We start from the raw sequence: 26,470 nt of genomic DNA on the forward strand, positions 1-26,470 counted from the left end.
ATCATTTTACACCATCAGAAGGGAACTTAGAAAAGACCACTCACCACCCAGGGGGCCCCACTTAGTCACCAGTTGACAGGCCTTTTCTGTGCTGCACTGGCCTAATTTATCTCAAAACAGACATCTGGACAAGTGCCAGCATTTTGGCTCATTACAAGGCAGGAACAGACAGGACTAGACAAATTTGGTGCTCAACAACAAGGCTTGGCTTCCCCATACCAGATTCTTTTAGAAGACACGTAAACTATGTAGGGAAGCTCAGATGTTTACGTTCAGGAAAGCTAAGAACCCGTGAACGCATCCGTACTTATTATTTTTGACTACTTTCAAGTACAAGTTTTTATTGTGAACTAGTAAAATGTAATTGAAACTGGTTATGTTTGTCCCCCCCCCCCCCAAAAAAAAGCAGTGTTCCCTGGGAATGGAGTTAAACACAAGTCTATACCCACTGCTGAGGGTTAACATCGGGGATTTTGTTCGTTATAGTCCCAGTGCCTGGCACACAGTAGGCCTTCAGGTGGGGGTGTGGAAATCTTCCTGAGAACAAAGATTTTGTATTCTTTGATGTATTTATGCTCTTGTAAAGCCTGAAGCCAGATCACAAAGGCAGAGGGTCACACACATGGGGCCGGGGACCGCGGTGCGTGGGCTTGCTCTCTCGGGAGTTGCTGCATTAGCTACAGCCAGAATGGCAGCTCCCTGGGCCCTCCCGTTTTCATCTCCATTCCCCTGAGACCTGGTCTCCCGCCAGGCACACACAGTGCCACTGGCAAGGGTATATCCTAATGTATTCTCATTCTAATCCCAGGAAATATATTCTACTAAATGCGTTTGCTACTTAAGTTCATTTGCAAACCTCTACTCCTAGAGGCAAAGGGAAAAAACATTAACTGGGACTACAAATGGAATTTCGAAGTTCAAAGGACCTCAGCTCTCAATTCGGAACCTCCCTCTTTACTGCTGATGACAGGGGCTCTGGGTGGAAGAACCAGGCATGTGCTCGACCTAAGGTACAAGAATGAGGTCCCCCGAAAAACAGTCTACGGCTCTTCACCACCATGCTGATCGATTTATAATTAAGTTCTTTGCTCAAAATTCCCCTACTTGGACTATTAGCAGTAGGCCACTGGTTTGTATGCTTGGAGAGCTAAGGAGCTCGGAGTCTTGACGGTGGGTTGGGAACGTTTCTAGTTGTTAGGAAGGGGAGAAAAATGTCCAGGAAACTTCCCTACGGAGAAGTACAACTGCACAAGTAAGCGGATGGTCCTCTATGACTTCTCAGGAACTGACAGGACCGATGGGCGACTCCACTTCATTTCCCCGCAGACGCTCCTCCTCCCTGTGACATTCAGCCCTGGCTTGGATCAGACCAAAAGGTACAAAACGTTTAGACCATATTTGCAGCAAGGCCTACTTAACGGGGAATAAATCAGAATTGTGATTACGTAATTTTAAATGCTGGGTAGAAAGGCCAAGTACAGTCCTAAGTAATGCAGAAAACATAAGTGTTACCTACAACACAGGAACCAGTACAAGTAGTTCTGTTTTTTACAAATTTAGGTCTTAAATATGTTAAACAAGGATTTAACGTCAGTGCTCAGGAAGGGGACGGAACCTGCAGAAGACTTACATCCAGGGGCTGGGACCAGCCATTACTTTACACCCATTGCCTGTGCAGACTCGGCAGCAGTTAGTCACCCTGCGGCTCTGCAACGGAGTGACCAGACGAGCGAGATAACAAATTCCTTTATTTGAAATTTAAGAGCAACGCAGACACCGAGAGAGAGGGTCCGACTCTCCATCTAGGGCCTGGCTGGGGGTGACACTAAACGCTTTCTGGTTCAGAGGCTGTAGGCACAGCAGCTTCTCAGAGGAAGACGCGGTTCTCTACAGCAGGTGCACGTGCAGCTGGCCACAGGGGGGACAACTGCAACGGGCACAGAGCCGGGGCGCGCGGCTGCCCGAGTTCAGCGTGGACACGCGTCTCCCTGCGAACGAACGCCAGAGTCGGCGCCGCCTCCGCCTCTGACTCCTTCTCAGGACCAGAAGACGTTCAGGTTCTTTTCGGGAAAACGTGACTTCTGTTTGAGGGACGGGATGGCGAGGGCAGACGTTTAAGGCCCTTTACCCAATAGCTGTGTCTCCCCCTTGGCTGTCTTAAAGCCTGGTACCTAGCGAACGGCACGAGACCACCCGAGTCCCCTGCAAGGAGACGCTGTGGACGTGACCCTGCGGCCGCTTCCCGCGCGTCTCCTCAGGAGCCCCGGCGAAAGCTAGTCGTCCACCGTGATGTTCCGGAAGAGGTAGGCCATGGACTCCCCGTTGTGGATTCTCCGAATGGCCTCAGAGAGAATCAGGCTGATGTCCACAGTCTTTATCTTGGGACACTGCAGCTTCTGCACCTCGTGAGGGACAGTATTTGTCACCACCACCTAGTCATGGCAGCAATGGAAAATACAGTTACTAACGTGTGCCCCAACGTGGTCGCACGGAAAAGTTTATCCCACGTTGGGTCCCCACAGCCCAAGTTCTGACCTGCAAAACCTTATTCCACTGAGTATAGTTTTACAAACTAACTTAACCAACTTAACATAAGGAAACGGTCTCGTGATTCCAAACACGAGGTTCTCAGTGCCACGGTTTTCGCATGCAGGAATGACAGGCTGAGCCCAGCACCGTAACAGTCACACTGTTGGGGCAGAATTCGAGTCTTGACAGAAATGCTACTTCAGTATCGAATCATGTTGAAATACAAAACATACTAAAGCACACAGAGCAAATCTCTGTGAAAACGGACCTGCGTTCCTAACTGCACATCTGCCCCCACGAATGGCTAGCCATCACAGGCACAATGTCACAGCCCCTCCGGAGCCGGGTCTGGCACTAGAGACCAGGTTGTTCTGCTGGTCACAGGGAGGAGAGCAGCGACCTGACTGCGGCCAAGCGCCCCGAGCCCTTGGCAAGCACAGACCTCGTCAATGGAGGACTCCTCGATGAGCCGCGGGGCCTCCGCGGACAGGATGCCATGGGTGGCCATGACGTAGATCTTGTAAGCGCCCCTCTCCTTCAGGATCTCCGCTGCAGCGACAAAGCTTTCCACGTCATCGATGATGTCATCCTGAGGGGAGACGGGAGCGAGCGTTAGGGAGCCACCCTCCACCCCCTGCCTATGACACACACCCCTCTGCACTTGTGTCAGAGAATGTCGCAAACCAGAGCCATCAGCCTGGGTCAGAGGCCGCACACCCAGCAATGGCGACAGAACCGCGCGGGCCACGCCGTGTGTACGTGGTCGTCGGCGTGAAGAGCAGCAAAGCCTCACAGTCCGGTGTGACACCCACAGCCAGTGCTCGGGGCTGCCAAGACTCATTTCCGTGTTTCACATTTCAGATTAATCCTACACAGCCAGTGTCCGTTTGCTTTTTTCCAAGAGAAAGTTGAATGACGGAAACCCGGAATGAAGTGAGCCATTATGAAGGCTGGTCCTCTGGCCCAGCAAAAGCACACAGAGCCGGGAGCGGCCACATCACGTTAAAGTGCCAAGAATGAGACATTTGTTCTCGTTAGTAAAACCGGAACGGCTCATGTGTAGTTCGGCTCAGGGCCCTAAAGCTTAGAGCTGAGTAGGTCAGCTGGTCTGGCGGAACCTATACCCGTTAAGACAAAGGTTACTTGTGGGGTTGAACTGTCTTCCGGGAGTTACTGTGCCCTTTTCACAGCCCTGTTATAATCATCCCTGTTCATCTGTGCAAAAATTCTACTTGCCCTGAGGGAGTCTGGGTGAGAAAGGACAGATGGGTCCATTTGAATCTACCATCGTTCCCGGAAGAATCGTCCCAACGTGTAAAACCCACGAGGAGCCAGTAGTGTCATCTGTGCACTACTGGACGGATGCACCGGAGGGAGGACACAGGACCGTACGCACCACTATGATCGCGATGCTCCCCCCGACATCTCCGACGACAGTTATCGGTGGCTTCTCTTTGGCCATCATCACTGGCAAAACAAAACGAATGACGAGACCCCAGTCAGTCATGCATCACTGAGTAAAATGTAACCAAAACATCACTCCCTGGGAGGATGACAAAACCATACACCCAGGCTGTCAAAAACGGACTGTCCAGAGCCACGCTGTCCGACAGAAACAGGTCCGACATCTGCCCTTTTACACCTCCTGGTAGTCAAGTTAAAAAGCAAAAACACAAGTGAAATTAATAGATTGTAGGTTACCTGACATAGCTAAAATATTACCATTTCAATACGTAATCAACATGCCAGTTTACTAGACCCGCTTTACATTTTTTCATACTGAGCCTTCGGGATTTGTGTGCACATACGGCATGTTCAGCTGAGATCCACCACCGTGAGGACCGGCCGCCGGGCTCCAGACGGCACAGGCCTGACCACAGGGCAGCATGAGGGGACCTCCCCCGTGCAGAGAGGCAGCTGTGCACGGCCCTCCACGGAAAGGCCCGGCTCAGAGACTGCTGAAGGAAGGCCAAACAAACGCCGCTCTGTAGAAAATGGAACCGGGAAAGCCTGCCGGATAGAGAGCAGGCATTCCTTTTCTTCCGAAGTGACCTTATTTGGACAATGTAATCTTAGTATCAGATAACTACACTATGGACATAATCAGAGCTTCCTGAAAATAAGGAACTTAAAAACAAGGAGTCCATCATCTTTTCCTGATTTAATTAGTCCTTAAGGTAGAGGCTTCTTATCTCACTACAAAATTTATATCTGGAAAAGGCACCCTGGTGCACAAAGCAAACCACAGGACAGGGAAGGCAAACGAGAATTCACACTCAAAGGGAGGTTAGTAAAGTGAGAAGAGAAAGAATACTTCAGAAGAATGGGCTAAGTATTCTAGTTTTTTGGAATGCTTTTTATTATTCTGAAATATTTATTAAACTAGTAGTCAGGGAGAAGGAAGAGAATAAAATTCAGAGTGATTATACAGTTAAGGAACTATCAGCTAATGATCCCTTTTAGCTGATTCCATCCACAGGCACTCGTAAAGCTCAAAGGACAGGCGTGCCTTTCTATATACGAACCAGTGCTGAGCTGAAATTCAGCACTGTTACCGGCAAATTTCAATAAACATTTCCTGCTTTCCCATCCCAGAAACAAGGGTAATTTCTGGAATTTGGACAAAGGGGCTCTGCATGTAAATTTCACCTAAGGGAGAGAAAATACATCACCAACATCAGGAAAGCATTCCTTGAATTCTGTCTTTAAAATGGACCACGTGGGCAGGTGGTTATGTTGACCTACCCACTTTTTAAAGAGATGTGGTCCTTTTGTTGACCATTTTTCTCTGTAACAAAAGAAAAAGATCGCAAGCCAGTATCCCTCATCAAAGATCACGTTTTTACGCAGAAAACATGTCACAGTACTCTTGTTTACCTCTAACCCTGCCTCTCCAAAAAAACTTTTGTCAGTTTGAAATGAGAAACACAGGCAGAGCTAGGCCCGGGCTTTACATGCTCACTCCCTGCTCAGCACTGGCGTTAGGATCTGGATCACACTGAACACATAACTTGGCGCCTACTGAAAAACAGAGATAGACTTTATTATAGGGTCGAGGAAAAAAAAATAGTACCTGACAGGTTTAAAAAAAAAAAAAAAAAAAAAAGCCCCAAATTTTCCAATAGCTTGCCCAGAAAATACAATACCAAAAATTCAAATTTCGCAGTAAAAGTAATATATGTACTAAAGGTTAAGGATAAAGGATGCTTAAACTACCCCAAGTTTAAGATTCCGCCCTCTTTCTCCATTTCGTCAAATAAAACTCAATCTGTTTAAGGATAAAATGAATTGTGTACCATTACTTGTGGCCAGAAATCTATATCAACTTACTAAAATAAAAACATCAATTTATCAAATGAATTCCAATGTTCTTATGAAGTAGAAAACTGTGTTTTGCTTTTAAAATTGGCATTTTCCAAGTGAAATAATGCTGCATATTTACAACGATCTTAGATATAACTCTCTCTCTCTCTCTCTCTCTCTCTCTCTCATTCTCCTTCCCTCCCTCCCTCCCTCCCTTCCTCCTTCCTTCCCTCCCTGTCTCCCTCCCTCCCTCCCTCCCTCTCTCACACACACACTTTTTAAAAACTCTGTCCCTGGAGTCAATTAACCAAACCTTTCTCTCCTAAAATAAAAAGCAAAAAAGGACTAAACACAATTATTCATTCTTCACTTATTTTGATCTTGGTTTACTTTGAGTTCAATGGACTATCAGACTTTATCAACACATTGACATTTAAGAGATATAAGAAATAAGGTCTCCAGCAGAAGTAGAACTGAAATTATTTTCAGGTTCATAACTCTAAAGGTAAATAAGTCAAAATTTACATTGAACAGATGCTCAAGGACAGCTACTGTCTGTTTTCACCTTAATGGTAAAAAACGCTCTTCTCTTATGAAATTAGCAAGCCAGGAGGATCAAGCCAGAAAAGGTGACGTCCTCTCATTTTTGTGGCCCAAACTCTGTCTTCACCACTGCAGCACACAGAGCAGAGTGGAGGGGGACCACTGACGTACGGTCCCTCCGAGTCCGGCCAGGAGCTGCCCTCGCCATCACAGAGCCATGCGGCCTACCGCGTGAGAAACACACGGCTCCGCGTTTAACACCTCGCTCCGACGCAGGGTTCCTCCTCCTCCGCACTACGGGCCGTCTGGACCCGACCGCTGCCTGCGACGCCGGCGGGACCCCGGCTGCCTCTCCGGCGTCTGTGCTCGATGCCACAGCACTTACCTCCCCCTGGTCGAGCCCGGAAATGTCCCCAGACATCGCCACCACATGAGGGGGTGGGTGGCGGGGGCAAAGTCAGCCTAACTAATGCTGCTCTAAAAAAATGGATTCGACTTTCTAACAGATGCAAAGACTCCAAGGATGACTATCTGCTTTCCTTTGGCCTTATCCTAACATTTATCAAATAAACTATTGAAACATAACTCACAAATGTAAAACATATTTACTTTGGAAGGTACAATTACACATACAAGAAATGACCATTTTTTTTCAGAATTCTCTTGACTAAATCTACACAAAGGAATTATAAAAACGACCCCATGGCGACTGTACACGTTGTACCGTAAACACACCAACGTGCACACGAAAGAACCGTCGCTTCGCCACACGCAAGGTGACTGGGAAGGGAAACGCTGCGACGTTCTCAGGACAGAGAGTCTCGCCACGTTATAAAGTATTGTGACAAAATGGCAATATCTATCCAAATAACCTCTGGGCCAGGAATCTTATTTCTTAGAATTCAGCCTATAAATACAGTTAGCCACGTAGGAAAGAACGCAAGTCGAGGTTACTCGCAGGCCGTAAAGTGTGGTGACTGAGTGTACGCTGAGGCCCGAACCACGGTTCCCTGACTCCACCTGACGCCACAGGAAGGGGGGCTGGTTCCGCGGCTAGAAAGCACGGAACGTGGAACACGTGGTCGTACCGGAAAGCGAGGGATACGTCAAGAGAATACGGGCGGCAGCTTAAAGGCGTCTTCATGGCCACGCCCGAGATGATTCCAGCATTAAAATAAATAGGAGCAATGGACTATGTAATACATTGAAGAACACAAGATTCTACGAATCTATACTGATGTGAATCGATACATGAATAGGGAAGAAGGGGAATTAGAAAATCATCATTTGACAACAACCGTTGTAATAACTGACCCAACCTAATCATGAGGAAACAGACAAGTCTCACTTGAGGAGGATCCCACAACATGACTGGCCTGCACTCTTTACAAGAGTGTCAAGGCCATAAGAGACAGAGACCAGAGGGCCACCCCGGGTTAAGTGGGACTAAAGAAAAGTGACACTGAGTGTGGCGTGTGACCTTACACTGGGTCCTAGTCCAGAAATCAACCATTTTCTCTCGCTCTAAAGGACACTGGTGAGACAACCGGCAAAATCTGAACAAAGTCCGACAACTAGACAACAGTAGTATAACACCGTTTCCTGCGTCTGATAATTACAAACAATTAGAACGTGTGCACCTTCCATAGGGCCCTCTCTGGAATAAACTGTCTGAGGCGTAACCATTCTAAGTTTTCCCGCCCTATTAATGCCTGTATCATTCTCAGGCACGGCAAATAGGTACATATGTTAAAAATAAATAATCTCCTTCTCCTACAAAACATAATATATCTTCCCATATAGAATGTTGGTTATTGCGACTCAAAAACTCCATGGAAATAAATAGCCTTCACACTGCTGGATTAATTGCAGGTTTGTCAGATATCGGGTCAAAGAGCTCTAATGATGACACGAGTGCTAAAAGTCGCCTGATGGCCCAAGCCTGGCATCTGATCAATGCTTTCTCTCACCCATCGCATCGAAATAGAAAAGCTCAAGGTTTCACAACATCACACATACAACTCTTTTTTAATTTATTTTTTACACTTACAGCACCTGGTCTTCATAGGTGGTCTCCCATCCAAGTATTAACCAGGCCCGACCCTGCTTAGCTTCCAAGATCAGACGGGATCGGGCTGGTCCAGGGCGGAGTGGCCATAGACACACACAACTTTTTTACTAACGCTAAAATCAGTTCACACTCTCTGAACGCTAAGGGCCATGCAGATAAGCCCAATCCTCTGCAAACGTGTGTAACGCAGCGCCCTTTCACAAGAGGGGAAATCAATGCAGCACCATTCAATTATTCAAAAACACCAAGACAGCGTCCGTCCACAGAAGTGCCAACTCCCCGCCCGTCACTCTACTCAAAACTTTCTTCAACGTACAAATAAAAGGAAAACACAGGGCTCATCTTACACGGCAACTCCAGGCCCGGGTGGACGGTGGCATTTCTGACCATCGGGGGAGAGTGACGACCGTCGTCCATATCCAGCTCTGTGCACTGCGCTTCCCCGTGGATCACGGCTAGACCCAGACGGAGCCTCTCAGCGTATGACTGGGCCCTAAGAGAGACATGGGGATGTGGTGAGCATCCCCGGGAGAAACCCCGAGCATCGCTTTGCCACCACGCTATTAAGCATAAACTAAAAATGCCATTCGACCTTTTAGGGACACGCGAAGGGATTATTTATATAAATCAGAACATAAATGCCTCAAGAGGCACATGAGCTGAGATGTGAGCTGGCATCTGATTCTAGACCATCTTGGTTCTACCCTTTGTTCAATATTCTACCGCTCACCTTTGGAGGAACGACTGTGTTCAAAGGTCTCTTAAAGCCACTGCCTGAAAAGGGCTCACGGCCCTTCTGTTTTCCTTTTCCTGAGAACCTGAAGAATGTCATTCTCTCCCAGAAGAAAACCAAGAGACTCAGAGAAGCACTCGAGTCGTTTGGCGACTAGAGCCAGAAAGGGCTGTGCTGCGGGACGTGACGAGGCCCCGGGGAAAGCTTGAGCCAGCGCGCTTTCACAGGCTGTATGATGCCAGACCCTGGCTCCCGGAAGAGCTCGCTGACTTCCGGAAGTACCCGGAAGGGCTCGCTCTGACTTCCGGAAGCACCCGGAAGGGCTCGCTCTGACTTCCGGAAGCACCCAGAAGGGATTTTATAAGCATCTGGCTCATTTACCTTTTTGCAGCATCAGGAGACTTAGCTACAATGACTGCATTTCTGTAATTTGGAATCTAGATTTGGAAGAAAAATAAGAAAATAGTGAAAAGTTATCAAAAAATAACAACTGTATGTGGTATTACATTTTTCCTCTTATAACAAGGATCCATGCTAGCAATCACATATGCTAGAACTTCATTCAAACTTCTTAGAATGTTAACGCTTATCAATTAACATCATTGCAAAAGTACTGCTACATCAAAATAAAAAGTAATTAATTCTTAAAACCTTCATTTAAGAAAACATAAGCAAACTGCTAAAGGTACTTAGAAGGAAATCCATTTTTTAAATGCCTTTGAAATATATGATCCTCCATGCCTAAACGCTGACCCTATCTGGCTGCCTCGGGCATTAAGAGGTAAGGAAAAGATCATGTGATGTGCCTTTCAATGCTGAAATCTGATACCAGAGAAAAACTACATAGGGTCCCTTTCGAGGACAATGGGTATGTGCTGGTGGCTCCTCACTTCTTCCTGGATATACTGAAGCAGGAAAGGTGAGGCTCTAAGGTTGTCCACGGGAAAGCTGAAAAAGCCTTGTATTTCCTTTTGATGAAGGTCCATAGTGATAATGTGAGTTAAACCTGAAATTTTAAAACAAAAAATTACAAAGTTCACCCCTACAAGTTAATGGCTACAGTGGACACAAAACTAGACGCCCAACTCCTGTTTCCTAACGCGAGACTGAAGGCAGGGGTGTGGTTAACAAGCATGTTCGTTATAGACTTTGTTTGCAACCTTCACAAAACTTCATGAATTGGAGAATGTGTCCAGCCTAATGTACAGGAGGAGCCTCTAAGCTTCTACCCCGATGGAGAGCTGACACTGAGAAAAAAGTGTTCTCTCGGAGTCAAGGAAAGAAAATTCAGGCAGAAGCAAAAACATGAAGATGGAATTAATAAATACTGAAGCAAAAACAGGTGTAAAAAATAGTAAGGCCTTGATTAAAGAATCTAGGAAGACATGTTCTAGGACTGTGGCTAAGGCAGACGTAATAAGAAAGCAAAAGCAAAGTAGTAGAGGAAAAGAAACTCACATGACACAAAGAAAGCTGCTGAAGAGTTCGGAACAACTTCTATATTCATAAATGAAAGGGTCATGAAATACTCTTACAGAAAAATAATGAAAACAGACTCTTATAATCAATAGCACTAAACGAACAAAAAAAAATACATAAATACATTGTAAATGGCCGAAGGTCACAGTGAAAGTTCCAGACCAAAGAAACTTGTATTACTTGTTCTTTCTAAAAACATTAGATTTTTAGAGAGAACGGAATTCAAATATGTTCCTGAGAATTCAAATAGTTTTAAAATAAACATCAAAACAAATAAAATTCAAGTAATTGTAAAGTGTTGTTACATCTGATTGATAGGCCAGAACATAGGCCACCCCTACAAAAACACACGGAGTAAAAGCAATGACGTTGAGCTGCTCTACGTAAAGACAATCAGGGAGGGGGAAGAAAGGGCATATGAGTTAAAGAAATAGTAAAAGAAAAATCCAGTTTTAGTATTATGTACATAAATAGAATTTAGCTAAGGCAAATACACAAATCTAGACCTGAAGCTTAAACGATCACACATGAATGCCAAGGTCACCAGTTAAAATTTAATAAGATGAAATGTGAAAGAAGTAAACAGAACGATGGAAAAAAGGCCAACATTAGAGTAGAAAAGCAGATAATGTCATGCTGGAGTAAGACAAAGAGAAAAAATGTACAGATTTACATCTAAGCTCACGTATCCCTAACCGGCACTGGCAAAAGGAAATGAGAAAAAGAAATCAGTGAACGACACTTGGAGAAAATAGGTCCCGAGCTAGATACATGAGGTGTGGACTAATCTCGAGGAGGGACGTGTCCTGAACGACAGAGCGGGCCCCAGGGTCTCTGGCGCGCTCACCCGCTTTCGCCAGCATGGACGCTAGCAGCTTGCACACGATGGAGCCCCTCTTCCTCATCTTGCTTTGCTTGCTGTAGGGGAAGTAAGGGATGACTCCGATAATGTTCCTGGCGCAGGCCGTCTTTAGTGCGTAAGCCATGATCAGTAACTCCATCACAGCCGTGTTCACATCTCTGAAACAGTGGGAGTTTGTGTTTGGATTAATTTCACACATGAGCCCCTGGAAAAGACCTCAGCGTCGGCAGGTTAACATGCGCCGCCAAGATGGCCCTCACAGGCATTTATTTTATCACCATACCGGCTGACGACGGCACCTCATGGACGCAAGGGCAAGCCTGTAACTCTTCTTTTTAGCTGTGTAAATGCCAGTTTTCATTTGTGGTGACTGAGACCCACGGCTCAGTTACCCACTCTCACCTTTGCCTGGATCTCGTCAGTGACAGTCACTGGAGTGGCATGTAAAGCAGACGTCAACTGCTGGTGACCAGTTACTCAGCACCTGCCCATACCAGCCCAGGCACTGAGACTCAGGCCAGCATGCTGGCACCTGGCTTTCCTGGGCCATCGAGGGAAACCGCCTATCCTTCTAACGAGCTGTCATTACCAAAAAGGGTTTGGTACCTTCTGCTTCGGGGGTAGAGGGCAGGGTGAGGAATGTGGATGTCTTGGAATTTAATTTCCCCAAATCTCCCCCATCCTTGCTTTCCTTGAGACACACAGATTCCCAATAAAGATGAACCCAGACAGAGGAGGGAATATGAATTTGAAAGGTATTCAAAGAAAAGGCTATTCCCAATTTTAATGAATGCAGATTGCTACCCTTTCTTTGCTGAGGCTGATCAAGGCTCTGCCCTTAAAGACACCCCCTCTTCTGCATCAGGACTGTGTCTCCCTCGCCCTCTCCGGACAAACAGGATCACACCCATACCTTCGTCCCCACCCATGTGTCAGAAATAGGTTCTTCAGGCGACTGTTCTTAAATGCAGAGATGCTGCCCTCATTTAAAGCAAAATGGAAAGCCTGCCGTCGACACAACAGAGACTTAACAGAAGTGAGTTTTTTAGCTTAAAGGACAGGCCACTCCTTCCAGGCTCTTCCAGCTTTTGTCTGCCACTCTCTGAGGGTGCACGTCCTTAGGGGTACACCCGGAAGTGAGCATTTGCGGACGCGCCCTTTTAACTAGACATTTTCCACTTCCGTGTTCAACTCGTGGAACTTCCAACCTCACCTCTGTCATGTGGAGTTTTTCATAACTATTTCAGGGTTCTTTCATGAAAACATTTCTCCCAGAGGGGAGATGTAACTGATTCGGAGCTCAACTTCGAGAAGTTCCTTCTGGAGTGCGGACAGGTTACATTATTTTCCAGGTATCATTTCCTTCCTCTGAAATAAACTAGAGCATTTTTCTCCTTCATACTGTCAACATAAGAAACATCCAAACCTAGAGAGAATTTTTATGAGTTTATTTGAGTCAAAACTGAAAACACTTGCCAGGAAGCAAGATCTCAAATGCTTGTGAGAATAACAGTTTTGCAGTTTCTTTCACGCATCTGAAATGAAGGTGGGAAAGGAAGGAAGAGGACGGGGGGTGGGGGGGGGGTGGGGGTGGGAGAAAGCGAGGCAGGAACTAGATTACAGATGGGTGAAGGCCACGTGCTCTCCTGAGGGCGCTTACACCTGCGAGGGCTATCACTTCTGACATCTCAAAGGTGTGTTAACCCGGACTGCAGGGCTGGCTTACAAACCTTTCACCAAAGCAGTCATAGGCCTGGGGCGGGGCTACCCACCATGACCTGCCCTGGTAGGAATTTATGATTTATTACAGCACCCGTTTTTGTCCACCATACTCTCAAAGTACTAATGTCCCAAGACAGCCATAGAAAGGTCAGAGGACACACAATCTTTTGGCATTATCAGGACAGAACACTTATCAAACTCTTTCAGAACACTTAGGAATTTATAATACTTGGTCGATTTTAGTTCATTCATCCATTCAACAAATATTCATTGAGTGACTTGAGTCGGGCACTGTATTAGAGGAGATAAAATGGTATACAAGGCTGAGCGCATCTTAGGGGACTGCCAGAGACCCACACTGGATGGCTACTGTGCTAACCATCTGTCCCAGGAAGGAGCACAACTCACTCATGTAAAATGTTCCCCTTCCCTAACACTTTTACACTTTATTCCCTTCCCACATCAGATCACCTGAATTGATGCCTTGCAGGCTGGAAGCCTGCACAGCACTTGGAGGGCAGTATGTAAGTAACTCAGAAGGCCGCATCCAGACTTGACACTAGGCATCGCACGTGATATAGCAGAAGTCCTCTCCCGTATACGGACTGCTCGTCAACGTCAGACATAAAATTAGAGCTTTCTTAACCTTCCACTTGTGTGATACTGTGTGGCACCAAAAAGTCCCACGGGCAGTGGTTTCTTACACCAGATCCCAATGCCAACACGCTCAGAGCAGGAGTGAACGTAACGGCTTCCAGGAGACTGTCTGTCTGGGTAGTGGGTAGTTAGCTGGCTTTGCGACAGCACTGATACACACGCGCGCATGAGACAACGAGGTTTGGCACGCCACAAGGGAGGCCCAGACAGTGAGATATGAATGCAGCGAGAACGATGCTGGAGGAACCTTGATTTCAGAGCAACTTTCCTTCCATTAATTACTAATCCCTCCCAGGAGGTTTTTATTTTCCACTTTTTCTTCTTCCCAAAGACCTGTGCCAAAGGATCCAACACCCTCCAGCCCGAGTCCAAGGAAAGCCGCCCTCCCCACCCCTCACTGGTCAGGAAGGCCACAAAAGGGCCTTTGTCACACTGGCTTTTCCCATTTGCTGACAGACGCCAGACAAACTGAACACCAGGCAGCTACTCTGAGGACTAGCAGGGTGAAGAGCATTTGGCGGGCGGCCTCTGCTTTATCTGTTCCCTAAGACTGTTCCGAGTACATCCTGGCTACTTCTCGTAGTCTTTGTATCGAAGTGGGACACTCCTAATTGTTGACAAACTATTTTTCTCTTCCCTAAGATAATCACACCCTGTGTTAAACTTGGCCCTTACTGCCCTCTCAGGCAGAAAGGAACGTGAGTGAGGTGGGGAAACAGACCTGTCCTATGTACGTCCATTAAACCGCCCAGGACTACACCAGGTCAACACCACAGACGGAGACGAGACCAGGGTTACAGGGTAGGACGAACCCGGCCCCACCTCCGACAGCTAATCATCTGTAGCAAATAAGCTGTCAATGTCCCTTCGTTGCACCAACGTCCTAGAACTTATAATGTAAACGTGAAAATTGCCCAGCAAAAAATACTCTGTAAGCTTCCTAGCTATTTCACTTGGTCCCACTGCTCAGTATTGAAAAGCTCCTTGAGTAGTACCGCGCTGTGATATTGTGACTTAAAATAAGAAACGGTATTTGGTCTTCTTCCCTATTTCTGGCACAGAATTCCTAAAACAAATGTCCTACCTGATGAGAGCAATAAGGGTCTTCTGTTATGTTAATGAGGTGATTTTTTTTTGAGCATCCAGGTAACCTCAGGATGAGGGCTGCTTACAGGTGATTAGAGGGCCCTGCTGAGAGGGCTGGAACCTTCAGCCCCACCCACCTGGTGGCTGGGGAGGGACAAGGGGTGGAGACTGAATCAGTAATTGCCAATGGCCAACGATTTAATCAATCATGCCTTTGTAATGAAGTCGCCATAGAACCCCAAAAGGAAGGCGTTTGGAGATTCTGGGTGGTGAGTACGTGGGTTGGGGATGAGTGGTGCACCTGGCCAGGTGTGGAAGGTCCACGCCCCTTCCCACATACCTTGCCCTCTGCATCTCTTCCTTCGGGCTATTCTTGAGATATCCTTTTCCGATAAACCGATACTTTAGTAAGATGTTTCTCTGAGTTCTGTGAGCAGCTCTAGCAGAGGTTCTTTGGAACCTCTGATCAGTCGGTGGGTCACTGGGTCGGTCGGTCAGCGTTCGCGACGAGCTGGACCTGCCACACGCATCAGGAGGCGGGGTGGTCTCGCGGCTCGGGGCCCCGCACCTGCAGGATGGCGGCTGTCTGCATCGGGAACGCTCCTCTCGCCAGGCGACGTCGTGGCCATCCTAATGCCCTGTCTAGCACGACGCCGTCCTCGCGTGTTGGGGGCGAAGCCGGGGTAAACGAACCGCTGCACTGCCATCGGGCGAGAGGACGATCCCATCAGGCACGTGCGGTCCCGGCTGCGGGAGCCACCGTCGGGTCTGCGGACGCGCACTCCACAATGTCACGCAACAGGACCGCCTGACGACACGCCTCCCGGGGCACGCCCGCGTCCGCGTCTCGGACACCGGCACCTGAATGTCTAAGCTGGGGTCTGCCTTCTAAAGCCGGCCGTGCCGCTCCGGGCAGCAGCCCCCCTCGCCTCCCCTGCGGGAGAGTCTACGTGGCACGCTCCTGCATCTCGGTAACGGTTTACAGCAGATGACGCTAAAAAACTCAACCCTTCGTGTTCTCTAGTTGGTGTTAGAGTTTTCTGTAGTCGAGCAGTAAACACACTAGTCCACGCGGCAAACCCTACGACCTTTTTCCACATGGGAGACACACGCACACTCGCGTCCTTCCTCCCGTTTTCCTCTCCCGTCCCCATCATCCTAAGAGATACCAAGTGAGGATATTTTTGCTTTGATACCTGGAAACTGAACTACGAAACCGACATTAAAATTCTTAAAGAGTCCGCTTCCCCTGGTTCAGCCATCAATTCAAATGGAGAGACTGCAGCCAAGAAATCAAGAGAAGGATGAGACTCGGGAGGGCGGCGACGGAAGAACTGGGAAAGATCACGCGAGAAAAGTCGTGTATTAGAGACCAAAGCGAAGATCAACCACACCCTCGTATTCCCAATTGCCACGTACAAAGTTAGACAGTTAGACAAAGGTAGACAAAGTGAGGCGAAAGCCAGACAGCCAAGAAGGCTGAGAGGAAAAAAACTGATTCATTTGAAACAGGGTGCTGGAGGAGAGATCACCATAAACAGGAACGAGTTGGGCCCGAAGCATCGCTGGAGGCAAAAATGACAAAACTGAGGTTGTCCTGCTTCGGGCGCAACGGGAGAAGGCAGGGTGCTCTGGGAGGACAGCGGGCGGCAGGAAAAGAGGGGACCGCGTATGAGAGGGGCCGACCCCACGAACGCAGCCGCAGGCCAGCTGGGTCTACGGGAGCTGAGCAGAACGACGTCGCTCTTTCACAGGGTCGCAGGAGTTGGAGCCGACTCGACGGCGTGTGACATACACACTACCACACTGAGCCGCTGAGGTGACGCTTGTGGCTTCGAAACCACCTCGAAACGCGCGCCGCGTCTCAGCGAGATGGCCGGGCCCGCTCCCCGCCGCTTCCTTTGGTCCAGCTTCGAACGCCCCACGTCCAGGCGAGCAAAACATGCACGTTTCCCGACTGGCCATTATCCCGGTCTTTTGACCGCCCTGATCTGTCCTTTCCCTGGAAAACGCCTGCACAGCCATGACCCTCGCACGGTAAAGTCCAGTCCAGTCTGCATCTCTGCCCCCGGTGCGCCCAAGGTGGCCTGTGTCGGGTATTTACCTTGAGCATGGCTGGTGACCACGAGACCTCAAAGCGAAGAACTAGAGAAAGCACAACTTTGTACTGCAAGACTAACAACCTCTGTTTTGAGATCCCGAGGGGACAGTGCTGTTCACAGGGACCGTTATTTTGCCATGCCAGTAGACTGTGAACATGTTAAGGGAAGTCTGAACTAAAACCGGGAATTTCAAAGCACAGACACAAACCCCAAAGGTCTTCTTCCATTTCAGGTGAGATCCAGTGGGAAAGGAAGGCCCACCACGTATTAGGGACCCACTGAGGTCTCAAGGACAGAGAGGGGATCGCAGTTATTTCATGAAGATGGAAAAGTATAAAAATCACATATTATTCATCAAGTCACTCCGCAAGGATTTGAGGGACTGTATCTGCTAGTGACATAGGTCAAAATCCATTTATTCATTAAACGAATGTGTTCTGGGTGCAGTGAACAAAGAAAAATCTTTGCCATCACGAAGCTCATGTTCTAATGGGAATGTGGAAGGAGACGTGTCGTAACAAAACTAAGGCGAGAGCCGTCGGTCCCTCCGCCCCACGTGCGTGAATGCGCGCTCACGTGCGGCAATCCAGGGTTAGAGAACATCGAAGGGGCCGATGGCAACACCTGCCGCAGGCGGCGGCGGTGAAGCCTGGGTGAGAAAACGCACCTGCAGCCCGCGGAGCCGGGCCGGGCACGTACTGGCCGCTGCGGAGTTCGCTGTTGCTGGCATTACATCTCTTCCCTGCTTCCTAGATACAGACTAAAAGTAAAGCCTCAGGAAAATGTGCTCTGCAAACATTCAGTGTAACTAAGTCCATCCTATGATTAAGAAAGTCATCAAAAAAGATTATACTTCACATGAGGCATCGAAGCCTCGACTATTCCAACTCATCGTGAAAATGGAAAACTGACGGGCGTCCTGCCTCTCCAACACCTGCGCGTCGGTGGTCTTCAAACGGCGGGGGAGGCAGCCCACCACCGACGCGCCCACAACTATCTAACGGACGAGGTCCGGCGTGGGACGGTCACGGCCGCCTGTCTCCTCCCAGCTCAGGTGTGCTCCCTCCACACACACGCACAGCCGCTCGCGTGCTGGAGCACACCCGCTCACGACCGGGCCGCCTCTGCCCCCGAGACGAGCCTGCAGTCAGACTGAATCCAAGTTACGACGCGGGCCTGTGAAGCAATGGTGAGATTTCTTACAAGATAAACAGTTCTTCACATGACACTCATTCTCAGGGCAGAGCAAAGAGACGTCGCTGACCAACACGACTTTGTACTTAGACCCTGCGTTTCCTGGAGGACCAGGGACAAAGCTGGCCCATCGATGGCCGTGGTGCCTGAGGTTCTGTTCGCCACACCTCGATTAACCAGTAAGGGCTCTCGGTAATCTAAGATGGCTGTGCCGAGGACCAAAGGTCACATGCGGCTCTTCCCTACGCTCTAAGGAGCTTAGTTTGGGGCGGGGGGAAGTGACGAACTGCAAACTCACTGTTCACGACCGGCAAGACCCCGGACGAGCACGGAGCGCCGGGAGCGTCCGTGGGCGGTGCGAAGGCCCCACTACGTGCGCTTGCTCCCAGGCAAGCCCCGAGGGTGCTCCCCTCACTTCCAAGGTGCGCTGCCCAATGAAACGCTCAGCAAAGAGACCCGTCGCCCAGACGCGAGCGACAGGAAACCGAAACTGAAGGAGGCGCGAAGTCGCGAATCCTCGACGGACGGCAACGCGGGAGTGCCTCGGGACGCTGCGCGGGCACGACGGACCCTGCACCCGCGGTCCCAGGTCTCAGGCTCCCCCTACATGCGCACCCGACCCGAGGGCCCTGACCAGACACGCGGGGGTCCGTCCCGCTGCTGTCCTGTCGGCTCGAGACGAGAAACGGCCGGCCGCGCGCCTGGCGGAGCCCGTCCTGGTGCGGCCACACGACGACGCAGCAGCAGAAAGGCGAGACACGGAGGGCGCCAGCCCGCCCCGTGCCCAGCCTGGATCCCGTCACCCGAGACACGGAGGGCGCCAGCCCGCCCCGTGCCCAGCCTGGATCCCGTCACCAGCGCAACAGACGACGTCGACCGCGCCCCTTCGAAACGGGGCCGGAGTGGCCGCCCCACAGGAACTGCGTGCGCTGCACGCCCTACTCCCCGCACCGCCGGGACGTTCGGACTGGGCAAAGCGGCCTCTGGACGGGGCCCGGCAACGCTGTCTTCCAAACGACTGTTCGCAAAGCTCGCGGGAGAGCAGACGGTCTGACTACGGGGCTGAACACCAGAGACATTCTTTAGAATCAGGGACACCACGTAGAGCAAAGAATATCAGCTTCTTTGCACCGGTAGAAATTCCTTCCCTAACTTACTGTCACCAACAGAAAACCCCTTCCTTCTAATCATGTAATTATCCCGCTTCCCTTTCTCATAAACGCCCCTTGCCTTCGCCCCCCCCCCCCGCCCCGCATCAGAACAGTATCTGGGTTTCTGCCTCAATCAGTGCTTCCCAGAGAGCTATTCTTTTAGATCGCAAATAAGCGCTTGCTGCCTTTCATGTCAGCCTTTTAATTTTTAGGGTAATGAACTACCTGACAAACCTAAACTGAGGAATATTCAATAAACTGGCTAAAGTGTCAAAGTTCTGGAAGTCACGGGAAGACCGAGGGGCTGCCCCAGGCTGGGGAAGGCTGAAGAGGCGCGGCAAGTACGTGCCGCTTGGGGCTCTGACCTGGCTCGTGCGCTACGAAGAGCGTGACTGGGGTGGCAGATCAAACCTGAACGGGGTCTGAGCGTTAGATGGCTGTCCCGAGTGGGTGTCAGGATTCCCATTCTGATGGCTGTACTGTGGTCCTTGTTCATAGGAATTACCTCTAAAGTATCTGGGGGTGGCGAAGCAATGGGTGGACAACTTACACTCCGATGGCTGCTCCATACCTACGAGTTTTCAACAAGTCTGTAACTGTTTCAAAAGATGAGCTGTTCTTTACGTGCTAATATAGTATAGTTTTACTTTTAAAAATTCAACACGGTATATATTAGACACACCTCATATATACAAATTAAGAAAAATATGAAAGCAATTGCTTGACTATGCATAGTCTCTCAAAGAACACCTGAGAAATGAATAATGACTGCCGCCCGGGGGTGGGGGGACAGGGCGACAAGGTGGCTGGGGGTAGGGGGGGAGGGACGTGTCTTCACGTGCTCTTTTGAAACTTACGCAGATAAAATTAAAATTACTCGTCTTTTGGTTTTGAGGATCACTTGAATTATGGAGCCTAACTGTATATCCACATATAAAATACAGAGGAATACATAGCTGTGAAGTAGTTATATCAGAAGACTGGGGAGTGCATGAGGGCTGGGGAATTTTTATTTTTTGATACGCATTTCCAGAATGCCTATAATTTTAGTAATTAACACTTTTTATAATCAGAAAAAAAGTGTTAAAAATAAAATACTTAGTATCTGCCAGTTATCACTGCAGGAGAACCTTGTTTTCCTGGGGTTTGATAGCTCAGTCCATGACCCTGTGGGTCCCTTTTTGTTCGGACAGTGAGTTTTCTCAATTCCCTCAAAGGAGACTTAAAGGAAAAACAGTTATTTTACCTTCTCTGTACATTCGGAACACTGAATATTTCTGGTCACCAAATGTACAGGGTGTTTTTCTCATATCGAGTAACTCTTAGAATCTCCCAACACCAGCAGGGTGTCCTACAATTCAATTAAATTCTGATGCTATCTACTTGGAGAACAGCATCTAACCCCACTGGCTAAGGGCTCAGTCCCATAAGACAGAACCGTTTCCCGCCTCTTCCGATGACAACGGCCAAGCCCAGACTACCACCTGTGATTGTGACCAACACACTATAAATCAGAGGTTCCTGTGACCTCCCTCCCTTGGGGTCTATTAATTTACTAGAGCAGCTCACAGAACTCAGGAAAACAGTTTCATATGCAAATACATTTATAATTTAAAGAAAACTGAGTTGTTCACATGAAAAGACAATGAAGCATCTCGCACACAGTAGTGCTTACCTGGGTATTGTCTGTATAATGAAAATATCTTGGCCACGAACAGATTCTTTTATTTCAACTCTTGTTTCTGAAAAATAAAAATGTTCCACAGTTTTAAGAAAAACACTTTATAATGTAATAATCGAGCAGCATTTGAAGGAAGTAAAGACGAATCTAAAACAGCACTTCGCTTAGCACACCAAAATAAATTCTCACTAGATCTCAGAATGACATGTACAAGCGAAGGAGAAAAAGAAATCAAAGATAAACAAGGAGGAGGCGAAAGTAACAAACGGGTCTATATAAAATCTCAAGGTCCAAAAAAGAAAATCTATCACCACAGTAAAGACGAGATACTTGGGTTGGGGGAGGCGGTCTCAGCAAATAAAAAGGCCAAAGGTTAACAACCTTATTATTCTTTCAACACATGCTGAGCCTTCCTCTGTGCCAGGCCCTGTGCGGGAGTCACAAAGTGGAGGACCTGGACCATGGAGATGAAGACTGACCCAGGGAGACAAAGCAGGGCCACAGGCTGGCAAACTCTTCAGGCCCATGTGCCAGAGAATGACCAGCCGTGACACAGGAGAAAGAATAACGGGGCTGGGCACAAGGGCCTCATTGCGAAGCTGGAATGTGCAGTGAGCAAGGGAGTATGGGGACATGCAAAGATGTAGGACAGAGTGTGCCAAGCAGGGGGCAGTCGGTCAGGAGACAGTTTCTAAAGTCACCAAGTAAAAAGTTACCGAGTTTGAAAGCTGGATGACGGCTACCTGGGGGTTAATTATAACACACATGTAACACGTACATCCTGGGAATGTGTGTTTTCCATTAAACTATCATTGCCTTTGGAATAATTTGCTCTTTGAGATCCCTAAACACCATTATGTCTTAGTAATTCATCTCGAGCTACTTATACCATAGATAACTGTACCTCAGAAAGAGAAAAGGCGGCATAGAATCATGAATCCAGGCTTTCAACTTTAAAAAATAATTCCAAATTATCTGATACTAACTTGTCTTTGCAATAAATAAGGGCACTATAATCTGAAGTATGTGGCCCCATTCCTAGGACACTGGCCTCCAGCAAAGTGCCTTCGAGGATCATCAATTAAAGTTAAGGTTCCTCAGAGACACCCAGAGCAAGAAAAAACGGGTCACCAAGCAAGGCGAGTGTCTGTCTACGAGAGACCTGAGAGAAAAACTTAAGAGATGAAAAGAAATGACAGCGTTTTTTAGTAAGTATCACTACCTAACACCAGATTGTGGCTGGTGCCATTGGATGACCTAATGAGACAGATAAAAGCAAAAGTTTTACCAATACAGCCCAATATAGAAGAAAAATCTTATTCCCTACATCTTCCCTTTTTTTCATTCCAAAATGACAGGATATGTGCATTATCTTGGAAAAAGAGGAAAGGAGACTTTAAGGAGGCGAACAAAAACATGGAGATTTCAAGGGAAGTAGAGAATGACAACTTAGACCTCTAATGTTAACGAGAAAAAATGCTTCTTTGTTAAACATGAGTAATATTTGCCTTTTAAAAACACGCCAGCCAATTAAACACAGTTTAGAGAACAAATAATTTTAACTTACCTCCATTGGTCTCTTGATATACCACAGACTTCCCCAATTCAGCACCAAGACGCCTATAGGGAGGGAAAAAAGGCCATTAAGAGTGCTCTAAAAAAAACTCCAGTTCATATGCATATGTTAAACAAAAAGACTAAAATAATCAGACTGACATTCTTTCCCAGAAAACTACATAGAAAGTTTGATTCATAAGGAATTAAAAATGCTCCGTAACTCCATGAGCAGCTTTAAGAGCTCACCATTCTGTAATGCAATGATTTACTGGAACAAGCCTACAACCAAAGCTTAATGTCTAGATCATTGTTTTATGAATAACAGCTGTCTTGGAAAATCATTCCCAAACACTTGGTTACTAGCGAGAATTCCAAAAACGCAAGCCTCAGTTGTAAAAAGCATATAGATTTCAGTGCCATTAGCCAAATGCAGTGTGGACCTTGTTTGGATCCCCATGAGAACAAACCAAATGTGAAAAGCTCTTTTTAAGACAATCAGGGAAATATGAATAAGGACTAGATACTAGATGATATTAAGGAATTAACAGTGTTATATTTTGTTGTTGTTGTTATTGTTTTGCCCCTACTGGTTAACGTTACCATTTATGAATGAAATGATATATGATGTAAGGTTGGAATCTGCTTAAAAATATCCCAGCCAGGTATATAATGAAATATTACTCAGCCTTCAAAAGGAATGAAATTCTGGCACATGCTACACTATGGATGAACCCTGAAGAAAGCATTTAATAAGTCAGACACAAAAAGACAAACGCTGCATGATTCCACTTATAGGCGGCACCTGTAATAGGCAAATTCACAGACACGGAAAGTAGAATAAAGGTTCCGAGGGGCTGGGAGAGGGGACAATGGGAGATTAGTGTTCAAAGGGGATGGAGTTTCTGTTTGAGATCACGAAAGAGAAAGTTCCAGGAATGGGCAATGGTGATAGTTACACGAATTGTCCACTTTAAAGTGGCTGAAACGGAAAACGAACTAGATATTATTTTACCATTTAAAAAATATTCCAGTTAAAAAAAAAAAAAGGTGAGGGAACAGGTGGAGGAGAGGAAACAAGATTAACAAAGAGGGGCGAAGTGTGGAAGCTGAAGGGTCTGGAGGGTCGCTGTCACCCACGTGCAATCACAGACCCAGGGAGGTGAGGCACCAAACTTTTTTTATCGACTAAAGTCCATCATCAAAAAGTTTGCCTGAAAATTCCTTGAGATCTGAAAGGAATCATGAAATTAAAATATCATAATTTCGGGGGTCAATCTAATCTAATGATCTTCAAACTAGTGGTTAAACCCCTTTTTCAGATAAAAACTTACTGAGAAACTCATAAGAGAATTACGGAGAAACAGATAAGAGAATTAGAAATATTTACTGTTTATAGTAACTTAAAACCTTCCCGAACGAGGCAGGGAAGAGGCTAACATAAAAACAAAGAGTAAAAACCACTGATGTTTTCAATGTGCCCTCTCCCTTTCCGCTCTCAGCAAGGTCAACGTGTGGTAAATCCGACCCAAAACAAACACACACACACACACACACAAGCTTTATATTTAAAGTTAGTATTTTAGTTGGCCTCAGAAAGAATCAAGGGTTAGAAACAGAAACAGTAGATTGCAAAAGGGCAGTTCTTTTACCCTTCTAACCTCACTTAGAAGTCCAACTGAAAAGCAAATAGGCATTACTGAGCAAATATGACTAGTTTCCCCTTCTACATTTCCAACTAGAATTTAAAAAATAGTCGTGCCTTTATTCCTCAACTCCGAAAAATTCACAGAGATCTAACACAAACTCTTTAAAATGTGTGTGTGTGTGTGTGGCAGTGGGGGGGGGGGAGGAGCCTCTGTTAAAAGTCAAGCTTTGTTTTCTACTTGTAACAAGTTCATAAGGCTCTTCCTTCCTTTAGGGCTCTGGGATTCTCCATAGGAATCACCTGGAAAAGAGTCCCTTTAGTAAGCAGCTGGTATTCAGAGGGCCACTATGAGCCTCAGCTCTCCTAGATGCTTGATAATACACGATTTTGCTCAGGCTTACAATAACTCTCGCCAGATAGAATCACCCCTATTCTACAAACGAAGTTCAGGAGAATCAAGTCTCTTGCCCAGTGTTACAGAGCTAGAAGTGACAAGACGGGGAAGAGATCTGAGAGCTGTCTCAAGGCCACTTGGGGTCACAGGAGTCCTGGGGTTAAAAAGACACGGAGAAACAAAGACTACTTCAAATGCCTAAACCACCTAAAGTCGACTTGCAAAGTACAGTGAGCTCTACCATTTCGATCACCAGCTCTGACAAATCTGCTCCCCGAGAGTCGCCCTGTCCTCGCTGCCGTCCCCTAAACCCTGGCTTCGGTGGCTGCACCGTGCGCCCCGGGGGCCGTCCACCTGCCGCCCTCCGACTGCACCCACCCGGTCGGGTCCTCGGCGTTATGACTGCATCCTGGCCTCCGTCTCATTGAGGAGGCTTGGGAATGGGGACGACCACATTCCGAGGTCAACGGCAACCGTGGGAAAGGGAGCGGACCCAGAGCCGCCCCTCCGCAAGGCGCTCGCTGCACCCCCACCACCGCCCCGGGCTGCGGGAGCCGGGAGACGAAAGCGGGGGGTGGGGGGCGGGACGAGCGGTCCCAGTAGCTGGGGGTGAGTGGGAGTGTTAAGTCGTTAAGAGTCTGCCAAACTTGGGGAGGGGGGTCGCCATGTGTCACCTCCGAGGGTTTGTCCAGCCCCGAAACGGAAGGCTTCTGAGACCCCCATCCCCGGTGCAAGGCGACGGGCCCAAATTATCCCTCCGCCCGGGAAGAGGAGCAAGGACGGCCTCCGGGGAGCGGTCCCTGGGGCGGCCCCCGCCCCGGCCCTTACTCGGTGATGCGCTTGGCCAGCTCGGTGCAGGCGGCCGTGGAGTTGGCCGAGAAGACTCGGTAGCCGGTGCGGGCGGCGTTCATGGCCGCGCTTGCGGAGGGGCTGGCTCGCGGGGCGCGGAAAGCCGAGGGCACGGAGCGCGGCGGCAGCAGCAGCAGCTTCCTGGGCATCGTCCGGCCCGCGGCGCGGTTACAGCCGGCCCGCGCGGGGCTGCAGCCGGCAGCGGGGCCGACGGGGGGCGCCGCGAGGCCCCGCGGTCCGGTCGGGGAAGAGGCCAAGGAACCCGGCAGAGTAGGGGAGCGGCCCAAGATGCGCACCCTCCTCGTACTAAAGGCCACAACGCACTCCGTGGGAAGCCGCGATCCCGGCGACCCGAGCCGCAGCCTCCTGAGGCCAGTAGCGAGGCCGCCGCCCCCTCCGGGGCTCCGGGCATTCGAGAGGCGCCGGCTAGAGCGGCCGCAAAGCCGCCATCTCAGATGAGGGCAGGGCGGTGGGCAACGCTCTAAAAGCCTGATATTCCTAGGGAAGCGTCACAGTTCTCTCCACCTCTTGACTGTGTCGTCCACACAGGATCTCGTTTGCTGTCACGTCCTTGGGGAGTGCATCCTGACTCGTTAATGGTTCCAGCCCTTTCCAATTTTCTGCCAGGATCCAAAATGTCTGCCTCCGAGGAGGCCGACGATCTACCCCTGCGTCTCTATGATAACTGCCAGTACGGCGAGGCGCAGGCGTTCGACTGAGATTCATTTGAAAAGTGGAGGGCGGGGTTGTTTTCCTTTGGTTGCCTGCAATACTAAAATTCCCCAAAGATGGAATACTCCTGAGCCTGATCTTTATTCCCTAGACGCCAACCTTGTATCTGCATATAAGGCAAGGTTTCCTGGACGGGTCAAAAGCACTCCTGAAAGTCTTTGCTTTGCTTTTTAATCATAA

General features: G+C 48.4%; 1 protein-coding gene and 1 pseudogene across 1 annotated transcript; both read right to left on the minus strand.

Annotated features, from left to right (window-relative positions):
* Positions 1 to 1,728: 1,728 nt before the first annotated feature.
* Positions 1,729 to 25,958, minus strand: PRPSAP1 (phosphoribosyl pyrophosphate synthetase associated protein 1). The gene is made up of 10 exons (XM_016127278.2): positions 25,538 to 25,958; positions 22,681 to 22,733; positions 21,108 to 21,174; positions 11,506 to 11,678; positions 10,070 to 10,185; positions 9,561 to 9,616; positions 8,794 to 8,939; positions 3,926 to 3,996; positions 2,972 to 3,118; positions 1,729 to 2,432 (listed from the first exon to the last, which is right to left on the minus strand). Exons 1-10 carry the CDS (start codon positions 25,705 to 25,707, stop codon positions 2,274 to 2,276), a joined length of 1,158 nt encoding a protein of 385 aa, XP_015982764.1. The 5' UTR covers positions 25,708 to 25,958; the 3' UTR covers positions 1,729 to 2,273.
* Positions 8,419 to 8,537, minus strand: LOC118604690 (annotated as a pseudogene).
* Positions 25,959 to 26,470: the final 512 nt, after the last annotated feature.

This window comes from Rousettus aegyptiacus, unplaced genomic scaffold (assembly GCF_014176215.1).
Source record: "Rousettus aegyptiacus isolate mRouAeg1 unplaced genomic scaffold, mRouAeg1.p scaffold_m13_p_6, whole genome shotgun sequence".
NCBI classification, from domain to species: domain Eukaryota; kingdom Metazoa; phylum Chordata; class Mammalia; order Chiroptera; family Pteropodidae; genus Rousettus; species Rousettus aegyptiacus.

What these genes read in the sequence shown, in the direction of transcription:
- PRPSAP1 (XM_016127278.2), bottom strand. Translation starts at nt 25,707, where the DNA reads ATGCCCAGGAAGCTGCTGCTGCTGCCGCCGCGCTCCGTGCCCTCGGCT. An exon ending in TTCAGTATATCCAGGAAGAA is followed by an intron (nt 9,617 to 10,069) that starts GTGAGGAGCCAC and finishes TTCCAAATCTAG; the next exon opens with ATTCCAAATTACAGAAATGC. An exon ending in GGAGCATCGCGATCATAGTG is followed by an intron (nt 3,119 to 3,925) that starts GTGCGTACGGTC and finishes GTCTCCCCTCAG; the next exon opens with GATGACATCATCGATGACGT.